Source organism: Siphateles boraxobius, unplaced genomic scaffold (assembly GCF_051911475.1).
Source record: "Siphateles boraxobius isolate OS27281-9 unplaced genomic scaffold, OSU_SipBor_1 68, whole genome shotgun sequence".
Classification (NCBI taxonomy): Eukaryota; Metazoa; Chordata; class Actinopteri; order Cypriniformes; family Leuciscidae; genus Siphateles; species Siphateles boraxobius.
The window spans coordinates 1801360-1821595 of NW_027509195.1; the positions used below are offsets into that span (position 1 = coordinate 1801360).

General features: G+C 43.9%; 3 protein-coding genes across 23 annotated transcripts in view; 1 reads left to right on the top strand and 2 right to left on the bottom strand.

Moving 5' to 3' along the window:
- LOC143722670 (uncharacterized) overlaps positions 1–20236 on the top strand; it is a 191817-nt gene that overhangs the window by 118903 nt on the left and 52678 nt on the right. The gene's annotated exons all lie outside the window — the stretch shown is intronic.
- Positions 1–20236, bottom strand: part of LOC143722650 (papilin-like) — a 630543-nt gene that overhangs the window by 14715 nt on the left and 595592 nt on the right. The window lies entirely within an intron of this gene.
- On the bottom strand, positions 10689–12847 carry LOC143722714 (uncharacterized). Its single transcript, XM_077214211.1, has 6 exons — positions 12692–12847; positions 12463–12566; positions 12100–12266; positions 11870–12011; positions 10904–10963; positions 10689–10759 (listed from the first exon to the last, which is right to left on the bottom strand). Exons 2-6 carry the CDS (start codon positions 12518–12520, stop codon positions 10689–10691), a joined length of 498 nt encoding a protein of 165 aa, XP_077070326.1. The 5' UTR covers positions 12521–12566; positions 12692–12847.

The following is a 20236-nucleotide window of genomic DNA, read 5'->3' on the forward strand; positions in this document are numbered from 1 at the left end:
AAGCTGGTACCCTCGTGTGAACTGCAGGCCTCAGCCTCAAGGTGCCACGAAGGAAGTGAGATACAAGTGGGTGTCTCCCGAGAGAACCTCCGCTCGAAGGGGCGTGGTAAGCAGCTAAGGCCGCCACGTACACCTTCAGTGTGGAGTTGGATAACCCTGTGGAGAGACGGTCCTGCAGGAAAACCAGCACTGTACCAACCGGGCAGTTAACTGGGTCCTGCTGGCGCACTCCACACCAAGAGGTGAAAACTTCCCACCTCGCGGCATATAACTTCCTCGTGGCGGGAGCTCTGGGTTGGAGGATGGTCTCAACGACCTCAGTCGAGAGACCAGAACCTATGAGCTGGGCCCCCTCAGAGGCCAAGCCCACAGCCTCCATAGTTCTGGGCGGGGGTGAAGGATCGACCCACTTCGCCTGAGAGAGTAGATCTCTTCTGATCGGTATCTCCAGGGGAGAGCCGTCGAGGAGAGACACTAGGTCCGCAAACCATACTCGGGCCGGCCAGAACGGGGCTATTAGCAGAAGACTGAGCCCGTCCCGGTGAACCCTCTCCAGAACTCCCGGGAGCAGAGTGATCGTGGGAAAAGCGTACAAACGTGACCTCGGCCACAGATGTACCATCGCGTCCAACCCCAGTGGGGCTGGCAGGCTGAGAGAGAACCACAGTGGACAGTGTGATGTCTCTCGGGAAGCAAATAGGTATACCTCGGCACTACCGAAATGTTCCCATAGGATGTCCACCACCTCGGGGTGAAGACTCCATTCCCCGGGCCTCGGCCCCTGCCTTGACAGGATGTCTGCTCCCTGATTTAAATACCCCGTGAGATAAATAGCTCTCAGAGAAAGAATTTTCCCCTGGGACCATAGAAGGATCTGACGTGCCAGTTTGTAAAGAGGGCGAGAACGCAGACCCCCCTGATGGTTGATATAAGAGACCAACGATGTGTTGTCTGTCCGGACAAGAACATGGTGGCCCCTTAGGTGTGGGAGGAAATGTTTCAGTGCCTGAAACATTGCCAACATCTCTAGACAATTTATGTGCCATAGACGGTGATGGTCCTCCCACAGACCCTGAGCTGGGCAACCAATCATGATCGCCCCCCCCACCCCGTGAGAGAGGCATCTGTCGTTAGCATAACGCGACGACAAGGAGCTCCCAACACAGGGCCTTGGTACAGAAACCGAGGATCTTTCCGCAGAACCAGGGCTCGATGACACCGTCGCGAACTCATGATCATGCGAAGCGGATTTCCCCTCGGGGAGAATCCCCTGGTTTTGAGCCACCACTGTAACGGTCTCATGTGCAGGAGGCCAAAAGGTCTCTGGACCTAACAGTCTCTGGAACTGTTTTACAGTGGATGACTGGCCTAGCTTGACCTGATCAACTGCGGCGAGAATCGAAGCAACACGAGCAGGTGACAACTGTGCCTGCATCGTCGTCGAATCCCACACTACACCGAGAAAAGTGGTTCTCTGTAATGGAGAAAGAACACTCTTCTTGGCGTTGAGCCTCAACCCCAACCTCTTGATGTGAGCAAGAACGACATCTCGATGCCGAACCGCCTGTTGTTCTGATTGAGCTAGAATTAGCCAGTCGTCTATATAGTTCAGAATACGGATGCCCTGCAACCTCAGCGGGGCTATAGCCGCATCCATACACTTTGTGAACATGCGGGGTGGCAATGCTAGGCCGAACGGAAGAACCCAAAATTGGTAAGCTTCGCCCCCGAAAGCGAACCTCAGGAACTTTCTGTGTTGAGGGAGGACAGATACGTGGAAGTAAGCGTCCTTTAGACCTATCGTGACGAACCAGTCCTCGGATCTGATTTGTGACACGATCTGCTTGAGAGTGAGCATCTTGAATTTGAGCTTCCCAACAGCGCGATTTAAGAGACGCAGATCTAGAAAGGGACTCAGCCCTCCATCTTTTTTCGGAACGATGAAGTACCGGCTGTAGTATCCTAACTCCCTGCTGGGTGGAGGAACCCGCTCTATAGCTCCTTTTTCTCTATAGTATTCAGGACCCACTGAGAAACATTGGGGAGAATTTTCCATTCCGCCAGGAACTGTACTAAGGGAACCAGCCTCTCGAGGCTGGACTCTGGATGAACATCCCGAGTGACAGACACAGCGCCCTGTAACGTACTGGCAGGGAACAGCTGGTCTGGGCACTCCACAACCCTCCTCGGAGGGGGCGAGCGTCCCTCGGGAAATCGCTCGCCGAGTCTCTCTACGCCCTGAGGGCATCGGGAAAGACAGGGCACCGTGTTTTTGTGCAGTGAACTCAAGTCTACCACAATGGGGACCACCCTCAGAGTCCTGACGTTCAGCATGTCAGGATTTTTTCGCCGTTGCCTTTTTGGCGATAATGACTGTCCTCAGATCAGCCCTACCCCGAGAAGGTCGCGCCGGAGAGTGCCCCGCCTCGTCCATCCAGTTTCTCTGCGGGGGGGCACGAGACGCGACACTCCGTTTCTGCTGCGCTCTTTTTGAAGTACTCGGCGGCTGGGACTGCCCTCACTCAGCAGTCCCAGCGACACGCACTTTAAGGGGCATAAATTTCTGAAAAGCAGCCGCCTGTTTCTTCTCTTCCTGGAACCTCTCTGTGACAGAGTGAAGAGCGTCACCGAAGAGGTCCGCAGGCGAAACTGGAGCATTTAAAAGGAGAGTCTTATCTTTCTCCTTCATAGAGGTCTGACTCAACCACAAGTGTCTCTCTGTGGCCACCATGGCTGCCATAGACCGGCCGATAGATTTAGCGGTCTCCTTGGTGGCCCGGAGAGTGAGATCAGCAGTCTGCCTGAGCTCATTAAATCATATCAACAGAAATTTCACCCCCCTCACAAGCATCTTTAAGCAGGTCAGCCTGATAAGCCTGCATAATGGCCACAGTGTGTAGACATGCAGCCGCCTGACCCGCCGCCGAGTAAGCCTTCCCCACTAACACAGAAGTATTTTTTAGTGGCTTAGAGGGCAGAGCCGGTGCTTTCAGTGAAGATGACGAAGCAGGAGAGAGATAGCTAGCGAGCATCTCCTCTGCCTTCGGCATGGTCACATACCCTGAAGCTTTTGCACAAAAAATGTTTCCATAAGCATTAGACTGGTTCGTATAAATTCTGCTTGATACAGGTCTGACCCAGGTCTTCGAAACCTCAGAGTGAAGATCTGGGAAGAATGGTAAGCACCGGCGAGAAGGCTGAGGACGGGCAGACAGAAATCTATCATCTAATTTGCTTTTATTACTAGACTCCTGCCTATCAGTTGGCCAGTCGATGCTGAGCTTTTCAACAGCCCGAGATAACACATCTATCAGCCCCTCTTCAGCAGTATGCTGGAGTGACGAGTCAGTTTCTTCTGATGCAAAACTTTCGATATCGAGCTCCTCAGAACTGGATAATCTAAGTTCGACATCATGTGCCTCGACCCGGGCAGAAGTAACCGCCGCAGCGCGTGCTTCCAGAGCCGGGTGAGAGGCACTAGATCTCGCCGGAGATAGCTGAGATAGGGCGGAGCCCGTCTCAACGTCGCCAGTGAGATCCATCTGGAAGCCCCAAGTCAAGCGCCGCCGCTCTGCCTCAACAGAAGCGGGACCCGAGCCTTGGGGAGCTCGCAGCAAACCACTCTCCTCGAAGATTGATCGCCGCGAGCGCAGAGTTCTCAAGGGAAAACGCTTGCAATGCTCACAATCGACCCCCTCGAGAGCCGACTGGGCATGCTGCAATCCCAAACAAGCAACACACAGCTGATGTGTATCCCCACCCGTGATGTATCGTGTACAGGGGGAAACACACTTTCTATATTGCTCGCTCGTCACTTTAACACTCATATTGGTTTTTATTTATTTATATATATATATATATATATATATAGTGAGAAACTCCTGTCTAAACAGACAAACACAATCAATAGATTTCAGACACACACAGAGCTTGCTGAAGTAACAAAAAGCTGGCGTATTGTGTGCTCAGGGGATATTTATAGCTTCCTGGTCGATGACGTCACTCGCTATGACGCTCCATCTCTCCATTGACTGATTTCATTCATGCTTCAGACGCGTCACGCTGAAGGGCGTTCCCACTGCGATTTCACGCAGCGGTAGTCCCTGAAGGGGAACTTTTTTAAGCTCAGACAGTTCCAGTCTGTTTGTTTACCAAAATTAATGCACTACCTATAAAGAATTGTGACCATGGTACCATATAGTTGCAGCTGCATACAGTGTGAGGCAACTATTGTAAACATTTCCTATATGCCTTACTTAGCTAAATGGATGATGGCTGACAGTCATTATTCATATCTGGTGAATATGGCGATTTTGATAAATGAGCCAAGGCACAAAATGAACAATCAACTGTAGATGATAACAAAAATAATTGAATCAAAAAACAGCACAATGTATTAAAACCAGCAAGCGTTACAGAAATTAACATATATTGTTTAGTGGTGTCATACCCTTCTATTTTGAAGCGCTCCATCAGAAGAAGACGTGGTGTCTTTCGAATGGAAGGCATGTCCATCTGAAAGATGTGTGACAGTGATGAGGAGAATCTTTATATTCATAATGTATCCCTTTTCTTCATTATGAAGAGTGTGCACACGGACAACATGTAAGTGAGAAATTTCCTTTTATATATATATTTTTTAAATCAACTAACCTCCTGGAAGTCAAACCCCACAACCGTCACAATGCAAAGGGTATACTGCAATAGAAACAACGGAAAACATTTTATTCACAATGTTGACAGAAACTTGTTGGCAAAAAAAAAAAAAAACTGAGACCTTTCCATTAGCATGAAAACCCTGCAGTCATTTCCACAGTTCTGGCGTGGCAACCCATAAAAGCAAAAATTTGTGCAAGATTTCTACAGAAAAATTATTTAAAAAAATGAAAAGGATAAGAACGTAGCAGAAATATATCAGTACAGGCTATAAGAACGTAGCCAAAATATACCAGTACAGGCTATAAGAAAGTAGCCAAAATATACCAGTACAGACTATAAGAACGTAGCCAAAATATAAATTGAATATAAATTGCTATATGAACATGTCAAACAGCATGCCTCATTTGTGAACCAAAAATGGCTCTGTACTCAGCATCACCAAATGTGCATTGTGTACCGACTCGTGCATTGCATAATTGCATAGAGTCTAAAATGACCATCTCTCTCATGAGTGGCTTCATGATCTATAATGTGGTATTTGGTAAAAGATACACAACATTTTACAAGTCATTAGAAAAAAAGTAGAGCTGGAATTCACAGTTTGAATTTTCATTATTTAACAATTACCACTACATGTACTGTCTAGTATCTTGGAACAGTACCAATCCCTTACAGAGAGAACGAAGTTTTCTGGCCCAATTGAGTCGGTCCATGCCGGTCACCAACACCAACAAGTCTTTCATGTCGAAATCCTCCTAACATTAATCAAATGTGTTGTCATTGTCATGTGTTGTCATTGTCGTTTTTGTAACCACTTACATATTTTATTTCATTTTATTTTATGCATGTTCCATATATACTATGTCTTTTCCCTACTGTAAATTTTTATATATATATGCCTATATACATTTATATATATAGAGTTCAGAATCGCCAGTTCAGAATGCTCACGACCAGGAAAATCCTCGCTAAGATTTGCCAAGGGGACTGGTTTCTGTCAATAGATCTGAAAGACGTGTATTTTCAAATACAAATAGCGTCACGTCACAGGCGATTCTTGAGATTCGCCTTCGAGGGCCAGGCATATCAATACACAGTCCTGCCGTTCGGGCTGTCCCTGGCACCCTGTACATTTACAAAGTGCATGAACGCGGCTCGATCACACTCAGAGCTCATATAACACAGGACCATATTACATTTACATTTACATTTATTCATTTAGCTGACGCTTTTATCCAAAGCGACTTACAATTGCTATATATGTCAGAGGTCGCACGCCTCTGGAGCAACTAGGGGTTAAGTGTCTTGCTCAGGGACACATTGGTGTCTCACAGTGGATTAGAACCCGGGTCTCTCAAACCACAGGCCTGTGTCTTATCCACTGCGCCATCACCACCCAAACACCTCAATTATTACTTAAACACCTCGAGAATCTAGGTCTCACAGTCAATTGGGCGAAAAGTTCGCTGTCTCCCAGTCATAGAATATCTTTTCTGGGCACAGAGCTGGACTCGCTGTCCATGACAGTGCGCCTGTCGCTGAAGCGCAGACTGAACATTCACTATAGTCCCGCTCAAAAGGTTTCAGAAAGTGCTGGGTCTCATGGCCTTAGCATCTTCAGTACTCCAGCTGGGTCTGCTTCGCATGCGCCCGCTGCAGTTGTGGCTAAAAGCGCGAGTACCGCCTCGGGCGTGGGCCTCTGGTCTGTTTCGCCTCAAGGTCGATCAGAAATGCGTCCTAGCCCTGAAACCGTGTAAAGCAACCGACTGGTATCAGTCGGGTGTAAACCCGGGAACTCCCTCGAGCGTAAGGGTGGTGTCCACGGACGCCTCCACCTCGGGATGGGGAGCACTGCTCGAGGGGAGACCGTTCTTTGGCCAGTGGTCAGAACGAGGGAAGCTCCTACACATAAACTGTCTGGAAATGATGGCAGTGGACAATGCGCTGAAGCGTTTTTGTCCCCAGATAAAGGGTCACCACGTCTTGGTCCGTTCGGACAACATGTCTGTGGTGGCCTATATAAATCGCCAGGGTGGCATCAGGTCCCGAAACCTTCACAGGCTGACGGAACGCCTCCTGATCTGGGCTCAGCACAATCTGCTCTCACTAAGAGCAGCACACGTGCCTGGTCACCTCAATCTGGGACCAGACAGACTGTTCAGAAACAATATTCCGGCAGGGGAATGGTCTCTGCACCTGCAGATGGTCCTGCTGCTGTGGGAGAGATTCGGCAGAGCGCAGGTAGACCTGTTCATTGTCCAAAGTTTTTCTCCAAGAGCAGAGATGTGCTGGCCCACGTCTGGCCCCGCTGCCCGCTCTATGCTTCTCTCCCCGTCTCGCTCCTGCCTCAGGTGTTGGACCGAATCAGGGAAAACGGATGCTCAGTGCTGCTTGTGGCTCCGCTCTGGAAAAACCAGGCCTGGTTTCCAGTTCTGATGCAGCAGACCCGCACTGCCCCATGGCCGATACCGTTGAGGAAAGACCTCCTCTCCCAAGCCAAGGGCTCGATTTGGCATCCTCGCCCGGAGCTGTGGTCCCTAAATGCATGGGCCATCAACGGGTACCCGTTAACCTCCCGGAAGGAGTGTTAAACATGATCACGCAGGCTAGAGCGCCGTCTACTAGGCGACTCTACTCCTCAAAATGGTCTGTGTTCTCTGGCTGGTGCAAACCTCAAGGCCTTTCACCCCCAGACTGTGGAGTTACGGAAGTACTCTCCTTCCTTCAAGAGCTATTGGATAAGGGCAGGACCCCATCCACGCTCAAGGTTTATGTGGCGGCCATTGCAGCGTTTACTAAACCAGCCACTGGCCATCCGCTTCCTTAAAGGAGCTAAGAGGCTAAACCCTCCCAGACCCCCTTCAGTCCCCATGTGGGACCTTTCTACAGTGTTGGAAGCCATGAAAGGTGCCCCGTTCGAGCCAATCCATCTGTTAAACATGAAACATTTGTCGTTCAAGACAGCGTTTCTGGTGGCTCTTGCTTCAGTGAAGCGGGTAGGGGATTTACAAGTGCTCTCAGTAAGCGCGACATGTATGGAGTTTAGGCCAAATGACTCGAAAGTCATACTCAAACCCAGGCACGGATACGTGCCTAAGTCCCTCAACACACCATTCAGGGCTCAGGTTATCTCCCTGTCTGCCCTGCACGGCTTATGATCTGGGCTCAGCACAATCTGCTCTCACTAAGAGCAGCACACGTGCCTGGTCACCTCAATCTGGGACCAGACAGACTGTTCAGAAACAATATTCCGGCAGGGGAATGGTCTCTGCACCTGCAGACGGTCCTGCTGCATGTACAACGAGGAAGAGGATGCAGGCTTCCTTTGCCCTGTCAGGGCATTAAGAGCTTACGTGTCTGGCTCGTCTGTTTTCAGACAGACTGAGCAGCTCTTCGTTTCATTCAGCGGACGTGCCAAAGGGCTGGCCGCTTCGAAACAGAGCCTATCCAGATGGATAGTTGTTGCCATAGCGTTGGCTTACACTTCCAAGGGCCTACAGTGTCCTTTGGGTGTCAGAGCGCACTCTACAAGAGCCATAGCCTCGTCCTGGGCGTGGTCTAGCGGGATTACCTTGCAGGATATATGTATGGGGGATGGCTGGGCCTCGCCATCTACATTTATGAGGTTTTAGAACCTAGAGGTTCCCGCCTTACAGGCTAAACTTTTGTCGGTCTAAAAATCAGTACTGTCTGCCCCGTTGCTTCGGCTCAGAATACTGAAACCGCTTGAGCATCGCTCGCTGATCTATAAAATTACCCCAGGGGCATTTAATAAGACCCATACTGTTACTCAGTTCAGGCCGAATAAATTTTCACCCTGACTGTGTGAAACACTGTTAATATAGTTAGCTCCTTGAGGATGTTACCCAGTGGAGAATGACGCTTTTAGCCTCTCTTCTCAGACTCTCTGTGAGTCCCTGGTGATTATGCACCATATGTGCCCCGGGCACCTGCCCTTGGGACTTTGGTGTGGATCCCAGCATGCACAGCGTTTTACATAGTGTTTTCCTAACGTAAGATATTGCGCAGTACGAGAGAACCTCTCGTAAGAGAATGTACTCGGTTACTATCGCAACCTTGGTTCTCTCTAGAAGAGGGAACGAGTACTGCGTATCTTTGCCGTGCCTGCAACACGCTGGTTCGCTTCAGCGATGAAAACCAGATTGTATCAGCCATCGAGATATATTTATAGGCCCAGACCACGCCCGTTTTGGCAGGACGTGACGCAGTGGGCGCAATTGCACACTATCAAGTAGCGACACACTTCCCCTTTTTTCATTTTCTCAAAAAAAAACATAAAATAACACTTAATTATAACATTTATTCTCTTAATTCAACCATATGCAAAGCATGCTGGGAACTAACAAGCACCGCCCAGTTTCAGTTAATGCAACACAAATCAATCATGTAATTCAACACAAACGGATTAAGTAAACTTAATTTTACATATATTTAAGCAGATTGAACACAATCAAATTAAGTTAGTGCAAAATGGCAGTTGGCGTCGCACTGTAAACTAAATATAAATATATTATGTAAAGTGCACAACCTTCCTCGTTCATTTTTTTGAGTGAGGTGTTGTCACGGTTGAGGAATTCATTGACGCCCCCTTGCGCTGTGTGTGTGTATTTGTTAATGAATCTATGTGTGTGTGGGCGTGGTCGCTGATTATCCTCCGGGGTTATCAGCGACAGGTGTTGTGCATTACCACTGCCTATTTATACTCACCTCGTGCGTCCTGTGTTTGTCCGATCTTTGTTTTGAGGTGTTACCTTTTGTGTTCCTGTTTCTTCGGCTCCCTGTGGTTCCTCTTCACTCTTCATCAACACTGGGTTCATCACTTCACGCCTGACCATCGGCTCGAGTTGTCCCCGCAAGCCTGCGCTGCCTTGTCATCACAACCATCATCGGAGACTACCACCGCACTGAGAAGGATCTTGTGATCTTCACACCTCTCTTGTGAACTGCATCTGCGATTCTCCTTTACCACTGAGAACTTCGTCTGCTTCACTATTCACTCTGGGACTGGTGCTATTTATTCGAATAAAGATGCGTTTTACTTGCTATTGTCCCCTCTATCCATTCGTTACAGGTGTATACAGAAAAGTGAGTTCAAAACAGTTCTTTTTTTGTATATTCTTGCATTTGGATGGCTTAAAATTACTTTAAAGGAGCATTGCGTTTGGTTTTAAAATTCCTAACCGTTACTGAAACCAGTGCCCGTTAGAGAAACTGCAGCCAGTCTCATGCTCGTATGAGCACGACCACAGCAACCAGAGAGCTGCAACCATATCTTACCTTTGCAGTAAAAAGAAAGCCAGCTCGGGGTCTGTTTTTATACCCAGCGCTGACCGGTGCTCCCTCCAAGAATCAAATGCTGCTCCGATGTTGACTCTTGTCTTGTCTTTGCCCGACGCCGGTCACTCTCTATTTTGGCCGCACTAGATAAGGCTTTTTTTTTTTTTTTTTTTTACTTACGAGGAGTTTCCGTGGGTGTCTGGATTGTGCTGGAGGCTGGTCGCTTCTTTCCGTCCGCAGAGTCCATTTGAAACACTAACGTTACTGCTAGCGATTGCCGGATGTAAGCCCAAGTAGACGAGAACGCGCATGACGTCACATTATGTGAATTTTCCCGCCAATTTGGACCCGACTCCTACCCACATAATTGAGCCTACAGACTGATAGTGGCAACCGTGGTGGACATTAAGGTGTCATTCTTTCTATTACATTATGGTTGGCTCATAAATGTACAAATAAAAACTCTATCTTAAAGATTTTTTTAAGTAAAAACCTACACATAGCCCCTTTAATATTTAAACTTGAAAAACTAGTAATAAACTTTCACTATATCATGGTTACACTGTGCAATTACAGAGTGGGTGACATGCACACTGTGGGGTGTGGCCTGTACGGATCATAAATCAAATATGTGTTACACCCATAACTAACTGTCAGATAATAGCGTGAGACATGCCAAACAAATCACATTTTAATAATTAGCTTACCAATTTGTCCTGGATAGGATTCAATTATTTTTCCCAGAGCTTACACAGTTCTGAGAAGCCGAGGGACGCTGGACTGGGCACTGGCTCTGCTGAAACTAAAACAGAAAATGACTATAAGTGTTAAACCCATAAAATGAAAGAAGTTCTCATCACTGATATTCGATAAGGATTCTGTCATACAGAAAAACAAAATTAAGAACTTGACAAGAGAAGAGCAGAATGAGTCCCTCGTTACTCACCAGTTGGTACATCAATGTCCATTGGAACAGTGGAGACCTTCTCTGGGGATACTGTATTTCCTAAAAAAATTATAATTATTTCAACATTGAGCAATAAATGTGCTGCATTTAAAACAGAATTGAATTAAAAAAATAATAATTATCCAGCACTGCCTGGCTGTGCCTGTTCATTGTGGCATCATTTCCAAAAGCCCTTTTTATTTGCCTAGCCGTTGTTCATTTCTGTACATGTTATGATGGTGTATACATATTTCTCATAAGGAACTGACGTGTTGATGGTAAAGCCATGTTTAAAAAGTAATTATTTTTATTCATTCTGGAAAATAGCTGTTCTGCAACTTGACAGTTTACTTTTCCAGCCAGTTGTGGGACAATGTGAAGCTTCCGCAGGACATCACGGGGATCTTTCTTATTGTCCTTGTGGAACCGGTCATACAGAGCATAATGCTCTGGTGAAACAGTAATTGGATGGCCTTCAGGGTCTGGAATAATTTTTTTTATAATTCAGCCAAGTTAGTGAGACTTTCAGTTTCCCATCTTTGGCTTTGGCTATGTTGTCTGGAGTTGGGGGCCTTAAACGTCCTTCAAAGGGTTTGAAAGGCAACCTTTCTGGTTCTCTGAGGTTCATGTGGGTTGCTAACCCACGTGCAAAATCATATATGATAATGTTTGGCATGTGCTTCCAGGAAAGCAACATGTCTGCAAAGTCACGTGGGCTTTCTGCTCGAATCTGACACTATGCTGTACACAATGCCGCACGGGCACAAAATCACAGCCCAACCACCTGAGATGGGAAAAAAAACAGTCGTTTAACCAACTAAAAAGGGTTTCATCCTTACGGAGTACACTGAAAATAAAATGTCAGATAATTAAAAAGAAGCACCTTTGAAAGTTATTCCACCCAGGGGCAAACCCTTCAAAATAGTGGCAGCACACACAAAGTAAACCATGTAAAATGTAGCCTACCTGAAGCAGCCCAGATCTTTTGAAACACCTTGTCGTATGTCTGACTTGACTTAATTTCACTGGACAATCTCAGAAGGAGGTCAGCTCCTGATCCAGACGAATCTATCCCACACTCCTTACATAAGTTCCTAACCACTTGAACCTATAAAATAAAACAAAATAAAAATATGAGACATGTTTTTGAAAATAATGCTACTAAAAATAGAAAATCTAATAAATGGTGTTTTTACCTTCTGCTTGTATAGTTCCTCTTTCAGGCGGTCTTCTGTTACTGTTATTTCAGACACCTCAGTCGGTTTTGGAGGACGAACTTTTTGATATTCCGTATTAAGGACATGGTTTGATCTATATGTTTTTGGACTTATCCATGGTGCCCTAAAGTGAAAACTTGGTGGAACTGTAAATAGATTTTTTTTGATAACAACAAATAACAACAAATAATTGTTAAAATAGTTTAAGATTAGCATAGTGGTAAATATAAACATGTTATGGATCTATGTCCATGTTATTTTTTTTTTGTTTGCCCCACAATTCTGCAGTCATTAAAAAAAAAGTCTAACATATTTAAAAATTGTTTGCTTGGCTTGAATTACTTGTTACAAATCCTCGTCCAATCCTCTCCACTGAAAGTGCCTCCCAAAAAATTTTCATATCAACCTCTCCATTGAAGTCTACCGGAAAGGTGAAAGGTCACTTACTAAAGAAATAATGTAAAAAAATTACACCAAAAGTAAAATCTGTGTAGAAATTAAAAGCTGGGTGAAACTCTGGGTGTAAATTAATACTAGATGATAACACTCTATTCAATGAAAGCATGCTTACCTGACAAATGGAAGGCCCCCTTCTTATGGAGGTCCATGTTGACCACTGGTGGATGGTACCCACAGTTAACACATGAATACTGATAGTCATGTTCTGTAAGCGCTTGGAAGTGAAGATACCCTTGCAGAATCGTATCAGCTGAGAGGAACTGCACCCCCGAAGTCCTTTCCAAATATAATCCGACAGAACAACATAAATAAAGTGGTTTTAGAAAAAAAAAAAAAACAGAGCTTCTAACTCCACCGGGAGCGTGCTTTTTGTTTTTCAAAAATCCACCGCTCCCGGATCATCGGGTCCAATCAGCGCAGGAGAGTGTGAGACCTGAGTGTCAATCACAGGTCGTGCACTATGGTGCACACGCCACCCCTCGCGCACGTTACAATCACATGCACACGCCTGAAGTTCACGCAGTAAGGAAGAGTGATGGCGGAAAAGATTCCAATTCCTCGGTTAACCTCAAGAGCTTGGAGGTAAAAAAAAACACAGGAAAAGAGAACACCTGCTGAAAAGTGGAGATTATGTGATTTAATTGGGGTTCAAGCTGGATGCAGAGCTCGCAACATTTCTTCTCGACAGGTAATTGTGCTTTATCAACCAGTTACTTTATTTCTTAGTGTTATGTTAGTAGTCTAAGTATGTTTGCCCAAATGTGTTGGTATGGATAGCTAACGTTAGCACTTGTTGGGCAGGTTTGTTAGCTTTGTTTGCACTGAAATCCGTGTGAACGTAATGTTAGGTGGATAAACATGTCCAGATGAAGTGATACAGTCCGGCTTTTTGGAAGAATCAATGCTACTCTATCTTTCTTACCAGAGTAAGAACAGGAGTAAAGCTACTGTTATTGTATGTGCTATGTACATTGACCATGTCTGCCGCATACCATACAACAATAATAGCGTTTCAGACAGAAGATAGTGTTTATTTACGTTTAATTGGTGGTTAATCCATTTCCTAACAATCTACCATCTGAAGCAGCTAGATCATACTAGCTGTATGATCTAGCTGCTTCATATAAAATCATGTCAGTTTGCATGCTTACTGACTTATGATGGATGCTGATGAGACGGGTGCATTCACAGAAAATCTGGTGCACACTCACTGATGAACACGAAGTCTGTGGGAGGGTATTCGTTGATAGTGGGGGAGGGGCATGAGAGTTGTAAACATTCCAAACTTTGCCTAAGTCCAATCAATCTGCCAGACTTGCCAACTGCAGCTTTTAATGTATGTTCATTAACAAAAACAGTAACATCTGTTAAAAAAAATTAACGACCACATTTTTATTTGGTAAAATTTTATATTCTGACCGTTTGAGTTTTATTAAAATTAACCATTGGTCATCCAGTATCATGCATTTAGATCATGATAACCACAGATAAAACCAGGCATAGCCTATAGCACCTCACTATCATGGCAAAATGTAACTTTATGGTTTCTATGGTATTTGTATGAAAAACAGGAGCCTAAATACATTATTAAATACTGTAATTATTTCATTAGTCATTTAATACATTGTCTACATTAATAATATAATACAATTCAGTATGTATATATACTGTCACAGAGTCAACAGAGCCATCACTTCAACCCACTGACCTGGGGCCCGTTTCAATAAGGAGGTTCAACCAACTCTGAGTTAAAACTTGAACTCTGAGTTGACTTACCCTGAGATGGGAAACTCTGAGTTTTCGGTTTCAGAACAGCTGAAATGAGTAAGTTCAATCAACTCTAAGTTGACTGACTCGGAGTTAAGCGCGTGCACCACAACTATAAAAAGCCATTATCAATGGAGCACAGATATTATGAGTCACCATGGTAACAGCACCAGACAAAAAGAGGTCTGCATATTTCTCATCAGCAGTACGCAAACATTTTCTTTTTAAGCAACAGGGCAGCAGCGGCGATCGAGAGAGTTGGTTTGGGAGAAAATAGTTGCTCGAGTCAATGCGTAGGTTTACATTTTTATTAGGCTACTGTTATACAGTGTTGGGTGTAATTACCAAGTAATCTAAATACTGTAATTTAAATAAAGGGATTACTCTTAATTCTTCTGTAATATAAAGTAAAATATGATGTCATTGCATTAAATACTGCATAGACTATAGAACAATTCTGTACAACAATGGATTTAACATAACATTTTTTAAAGGTATATTTTGAATGTAACCTTCTCTCTCTACACACTTTGGTCAATTCAAGAATAATTCATGCAATTGTATATTGTTAATTTGAAAGCATTAAAAGTGCAGTTTATTGTCTCTTTTTGTATTGTTCAAGTGGTTGAGGTTGATATGGGATTTATAAAGTAATTAGTAATAAGTAGACCAATACTTTCTAGAGATAGTAATTATTACATTAATCTAATTACACTGTTGAAGATGTCATTTGTAGTTAGTTATTAATAACTATTTTAGAGTAACTTACCCAACTGTTATAATATCAGAGGTGAAACTGGAAGAACAGTATGTTATTCAACCTAATTTTAATTTTCATGTAGGTGCAATCCTTCAGGCATTAAAAGAAAATAGCAGCTGAAAAAATGAAATATAAAAACATAATTCAGTCAGGTATGGCTTGAGCAAATCATGGATGTAGGCTAACTGACTTTAAAAACATTTGACATATTAAATAACTAAATAGCATCCAGTGTCTTGCAGTGCAGCAGCATTTTTGACATAGGTCTAATTAACACAATTAAATGTTCATTCTCATTTGACTTCTACTCAGCCAACAGAAAGAAGGAAGAGGCTCGCAAAGATGGAGATGAAGATGAAGATGCTGAGGAGATGGAGATGCAGAGGAGATGCAGAGGAGATGCAGAGGAGATGGAGATGCAGAGGAGATGGAGATGCAGAGGAGATGGAGATGCAGAGGAGATGGAGATGCAGAGGAGATGGAGATGCAGAGGAGATGGAGATGCAGAGGAGATGGAGATGGAGATGCAGATGCAGAGGAGATGGAGATGGAGATGGAGATGCAGAGGAGATGGAGATGGAGATGGAGAGGAGATGGAGATGGACATGCAGAGGAGATGGAGATGGGCCTGAGCCTGAATGCTGGAAGGCCAATGGCTGAGGGAATTCCTGGAGGGACTTCATCAGAGCCAGTCACTCCCGAAGATTGGAGTGCCTTCATAAAATGTAAGAGGTGTATGTGATTGTGATAACAATATGTGTTATTTTTTATATAGGGTGTTTTTGATATTTCCATATATTTTACTTTGGGTTGGGTTTTTTGTTGCTCCCAACAGATTCTGATGGTAATATCTGTCTTTTGCAGCCTCCTGTCCCAACAGAACCCCAGACAGTTGTAAGTAGCCTACTCAATACACCAGAAATTATGACAAATAGTATTATAAAATGTGCTCAACCAAATGCTCATCTTCACAGGACGATGGGGATGAAGTAACAGTTTCTGCTGCCACAGAGAGGCCTACAGAGGAAAAGTTAATATTATGTGTCTACACATCAAACAATCTACACATTCACATTTCTTCACATTATTTATCTGGAGTAGCCTATAGAAACTAAGTTTATATCTAAGTATAAACGGATATTCTTATCTCTCCCTCGTCCCCAGAGTGTGGAAGAACAGTAGGAGGAAGGTCCATCAACTTCTGGTGCACAGATGATCACAGTTCAGTGATTTTCAGTGAATGCCACAGTTTAATTCTGTAGAATTTGTTTAGAGCTACATGATGTAACTCTAATCTACTGTATTTTCAGTTGCCAGTTAAGAAGTTATATAGACTTCATCTTATTAAAAAAATTGGGGGGAAAAACAGCAATGAATAAATGTACCGAAAGAATGAATGAGGTGTTTAAACACCGCTTCCTCTTTAAAAAAGTGGAGGAGACCGGAATAAACTCTGGGTTTACGGAAGTAAACCTGCTCCCGACCAGGTTAGGTTCACAGAGTAAGTTACCATGGTAACTGACTCTGAGTATAAGTTACCTCTCTTTCAGAAACGGGCTTGACTTACCCTGCTTTCTCAGGTTTGACTTACCTCCCATTCTGAAACAGAAAACCCAGAGTTTCCCTCAATTCAGGGTTAACATACTCAGAGTTTTCACTTAACCTCCTTTCTGAAACAGGCCCCTGATCACTACAATCCGCCCACCCGATCACAATCACCTGAATTCTAATCACCTGCATCTGCACGTCATGATTACACACCCTTTATCAACCACAGTTCCCTTCACTTCTGTGTCTGGATTCATTCATATGCCTTGAGGATGAAGTAAGAAAAGCATAGATAAATAAAGAGACTGTTGTGGCAGTATTTTTAGATGTGGAAAAAGCATATGACATGCTATGGGTAGAGGGTATTTTAATCAAGATGCATATGCTAGGAATTGGGGGAAATATGTTTAACTGGGTAATGGACTTTTTAAATAATAGAAGTATTCAGGTGAAAATGGGGACAGAAAAATCTAGAAGCTGTTTTGTAGAAAATGGTACACCACAAGGTAGTGTTAAAGTCCATTTCTGTTCAATATAATGATTAATGATGTTTTTTCTAATGTTCAGCCAGGAATTGTTAAGTCATTATTTGCAGATGATGGTAGCCTATGGAAAAGGGGGAAACATGTAAAGTATATACTGAAGAAGGTGCAGGAAGCTCTAACCCTAGTGGAGGATTGGGGAAGGAATTGGGGGCTTAGATTCTCTATTGAGGAGACTAAAGGCCTCATTATGCTTCTGCGTCAACTCCACGGCGTAGCTACGCCGTCAGTCTTACGGCGTCTTGGCAGTTTTATGGTTCTGCGTCAGGTTGAGTTGCATCGCGGTGCATCTGACCAATCACAGCCCTTGTGGTCTGCGTTGCCTTGAAGTGTAGTTACAATTTTTTGGAGTTGCACGTCCAGCTACGGTGGAGGGGTTCGCGGCGACGCAGAGGGGTCTGCGGGGGTACACCGTCGATTTGACGCAGAAGCATAAAACAGGCTTAAGGCTATGTTTTTTAAAATAAAATTGAAGTTATATGGTAGGAATTTGGAAAGAGTGAAAAGTTTTAAATTTCTTGGTGTGTTTTTTGACAAGACTTACATGGAGGGAGCATGTTTCAAAAGTAGTAGACAAATGTAAAAGGGTAATGAGTTTAATGAGATGTCTTGCTGGAACAGAATGGGGAGCAGATGTAGCTTCTTTGAAGCAAATTTATGTATATTTAATTAGAGCAAGAATTGAATATGGGTGTTTGGTTTATGGATCTGCAGCCAAGTCAGTTTTAGCTGGATTAGATATAGTTCAAGCTAAGGCACTGAGAATATGTACAGGAGCTGTGCGATCTTTCCCAGTGTGTTCCTTCCAGGTAGAAACAGGAGAAATGCCACTCTGTTTGAGAAGACCGCAACTTCAGGCTAACTATTGGGTCAATTTGATGGGTCAAATGTGTGATCACCCAGTTAAAGCAACAATTCAGGTATTGAAATAAGCTTGGAGAGAGAGATGGCAAGTCTTCAAAGTTTTGGCTTTGAGACATTGGCCCAGGAAATGTCTATACATTATAAGAACTTTTGTCCTGGAGTACTGTGGCCATCAGTTCCTTTATGGCAATTGGAGGACCCAAAGAGATACTTGGGATTAAGTCAGAGAATCCTAAATCAGATTTGGTGCATGAATTTCAGTGTCATATAATAGAAAGATAACAGGAGCACATATTAATCTTTACTGATGGTTCAAAAGATCAGGAAACAGGTGCTACAGGAGCAGCTTTTGTTGTTCAGAAGTGGAATGCCCAAGTTTATAAGAGAACCTCAAATTTCCTAAGTGTGTTTTCAGTGGAATTATATGCAATCCTGATGGCAGTGCAATGGACTGAGCAGATTCAGAACCATAAAGTGTTGATATGTAGTGACACTGTGTCAGCTATTAATAGTATTCGGAAAGGGACCTCAAAGAGTCGACAATACCTTGTATATGATATTTGTCTGTCAATTAGAGATGTGAAAAGGAGAGGGGTAGAAATATAATTTGTATGGGTCCCAGCTCATGTAGGTATTGCAACAAATGAAAAGGTTAAGTTGGCCAAGGAAGCTGCTCAAAAGGAAACAATAGATGTCAACTTAAATCTGTCCAAAGCGGAGGGTAAAAGTATTGTGTGGCAAGGAACAATTTTGAAATGGCAACAGCTCTGGGAGCAAGAAAACAAAGGGAGGCACCTATTCTCTATTTCTAGTAGGGTAACTGATTCAGTTAATGTTTGTAAAGGAGAGATTAGATGTAAGGAAGAGGTTATTATTTCTAGAATGAGGATTGGTCACACGTTTCTGAACAGCACTTTATTTTTTTTAGGAAAACACCAGAGTGGCTTGTGTTCATGTGAGGAACCTGAGACCGTGCAACATGTTTTGATTTCTTGCAGAGAGTATGACAACCAAAGACAAGATCTACTCAGGGAAATGCGAGTAATCGGCTTGGAAGAAGTGTCTGTAAAAAATATTTTAGAAGTAGGGTCAAGCACAAGGGGAAAGCGGTGTCTTTTCAAATTTCTAAAAGATACTTGACTGTATAATAGGATACAGTGCACTTAGGTGCTAGTACCATAATGGCAGCAATGCAACTTATTGGATGCTGGCTGCCGTAAAACCCCAAAGAAGAAGAACTTCTGTGTCTGATCTCGTCTCTACCATACCCAACTACCTACCGGTCTGACCTGCTTCTCGAAGTCCCGTTATTCCTGTTCATCGTCCGTGTCTTTGTCCTGGTCATTGTCCTGGATCTCATTGTCTTCATTGTCATCCTCCTCAATCATCTAAAGACATTTACCAAGTTCAGCTAAGTGTTCACCGATCTGCACCTTCCTGTCATCGACCTACATTACTGTTCTCTCTGCTCTATAAATAAAAGTCTGTTTCTCACCTTCATTCCTTGTCTGCCTTGTTATGGATGTGACATATACCATAACGTTACAGTAAATCCATGGTAAATTCAATTCAATTCAAATTTATTTATTTGTATAGCTCATGTAGGTATTGCAACAAATGAAAAGGTTAAGTTGGCCAAGGAAGCTGCTCAAAAGGAAACAATAGATGTCAACTTAAATCTGTCCAAAGCGGAGGGTAAAAGTATTGTGTGGCAAGGAACAATTTTGAAATGGCAACAGCTCTGGGAGCAAGAAAACAAAGGGAGGCACCTATTCTCTATTTCTAGTAGGGTAACTGATTCAGTTAATGTTTGTAAATGGATTCAGTATCAATTCAGATTCTGACTGTATCGTTGCGCACAGTGTTTCTCCTGTTTGTCAGTGGTGTTTCATCTCCCTTCAAAACTGGTTTAAATCACGGAGACATTCGTGTTCTTCGCTGAATTCATGCGCTTCTCACTGGATCTCGTGAGCGAGGCCGAATCAGAGTAAACGCTTCTGCTCTAGTGAGCTCGTGCTGCCGTTTGGACTGAGCCGAGCGGATAAATGGTCTGTCAGGGGTGCAGTTCAAATGAGTTAAGTTCCGCTTTTGGCGCATAAACATTATCGAACTCTTAATATCGTTTTATCGAGAAATTATATCGCGATAATTAGCGTTATCGTTTTATCGCCCAGCC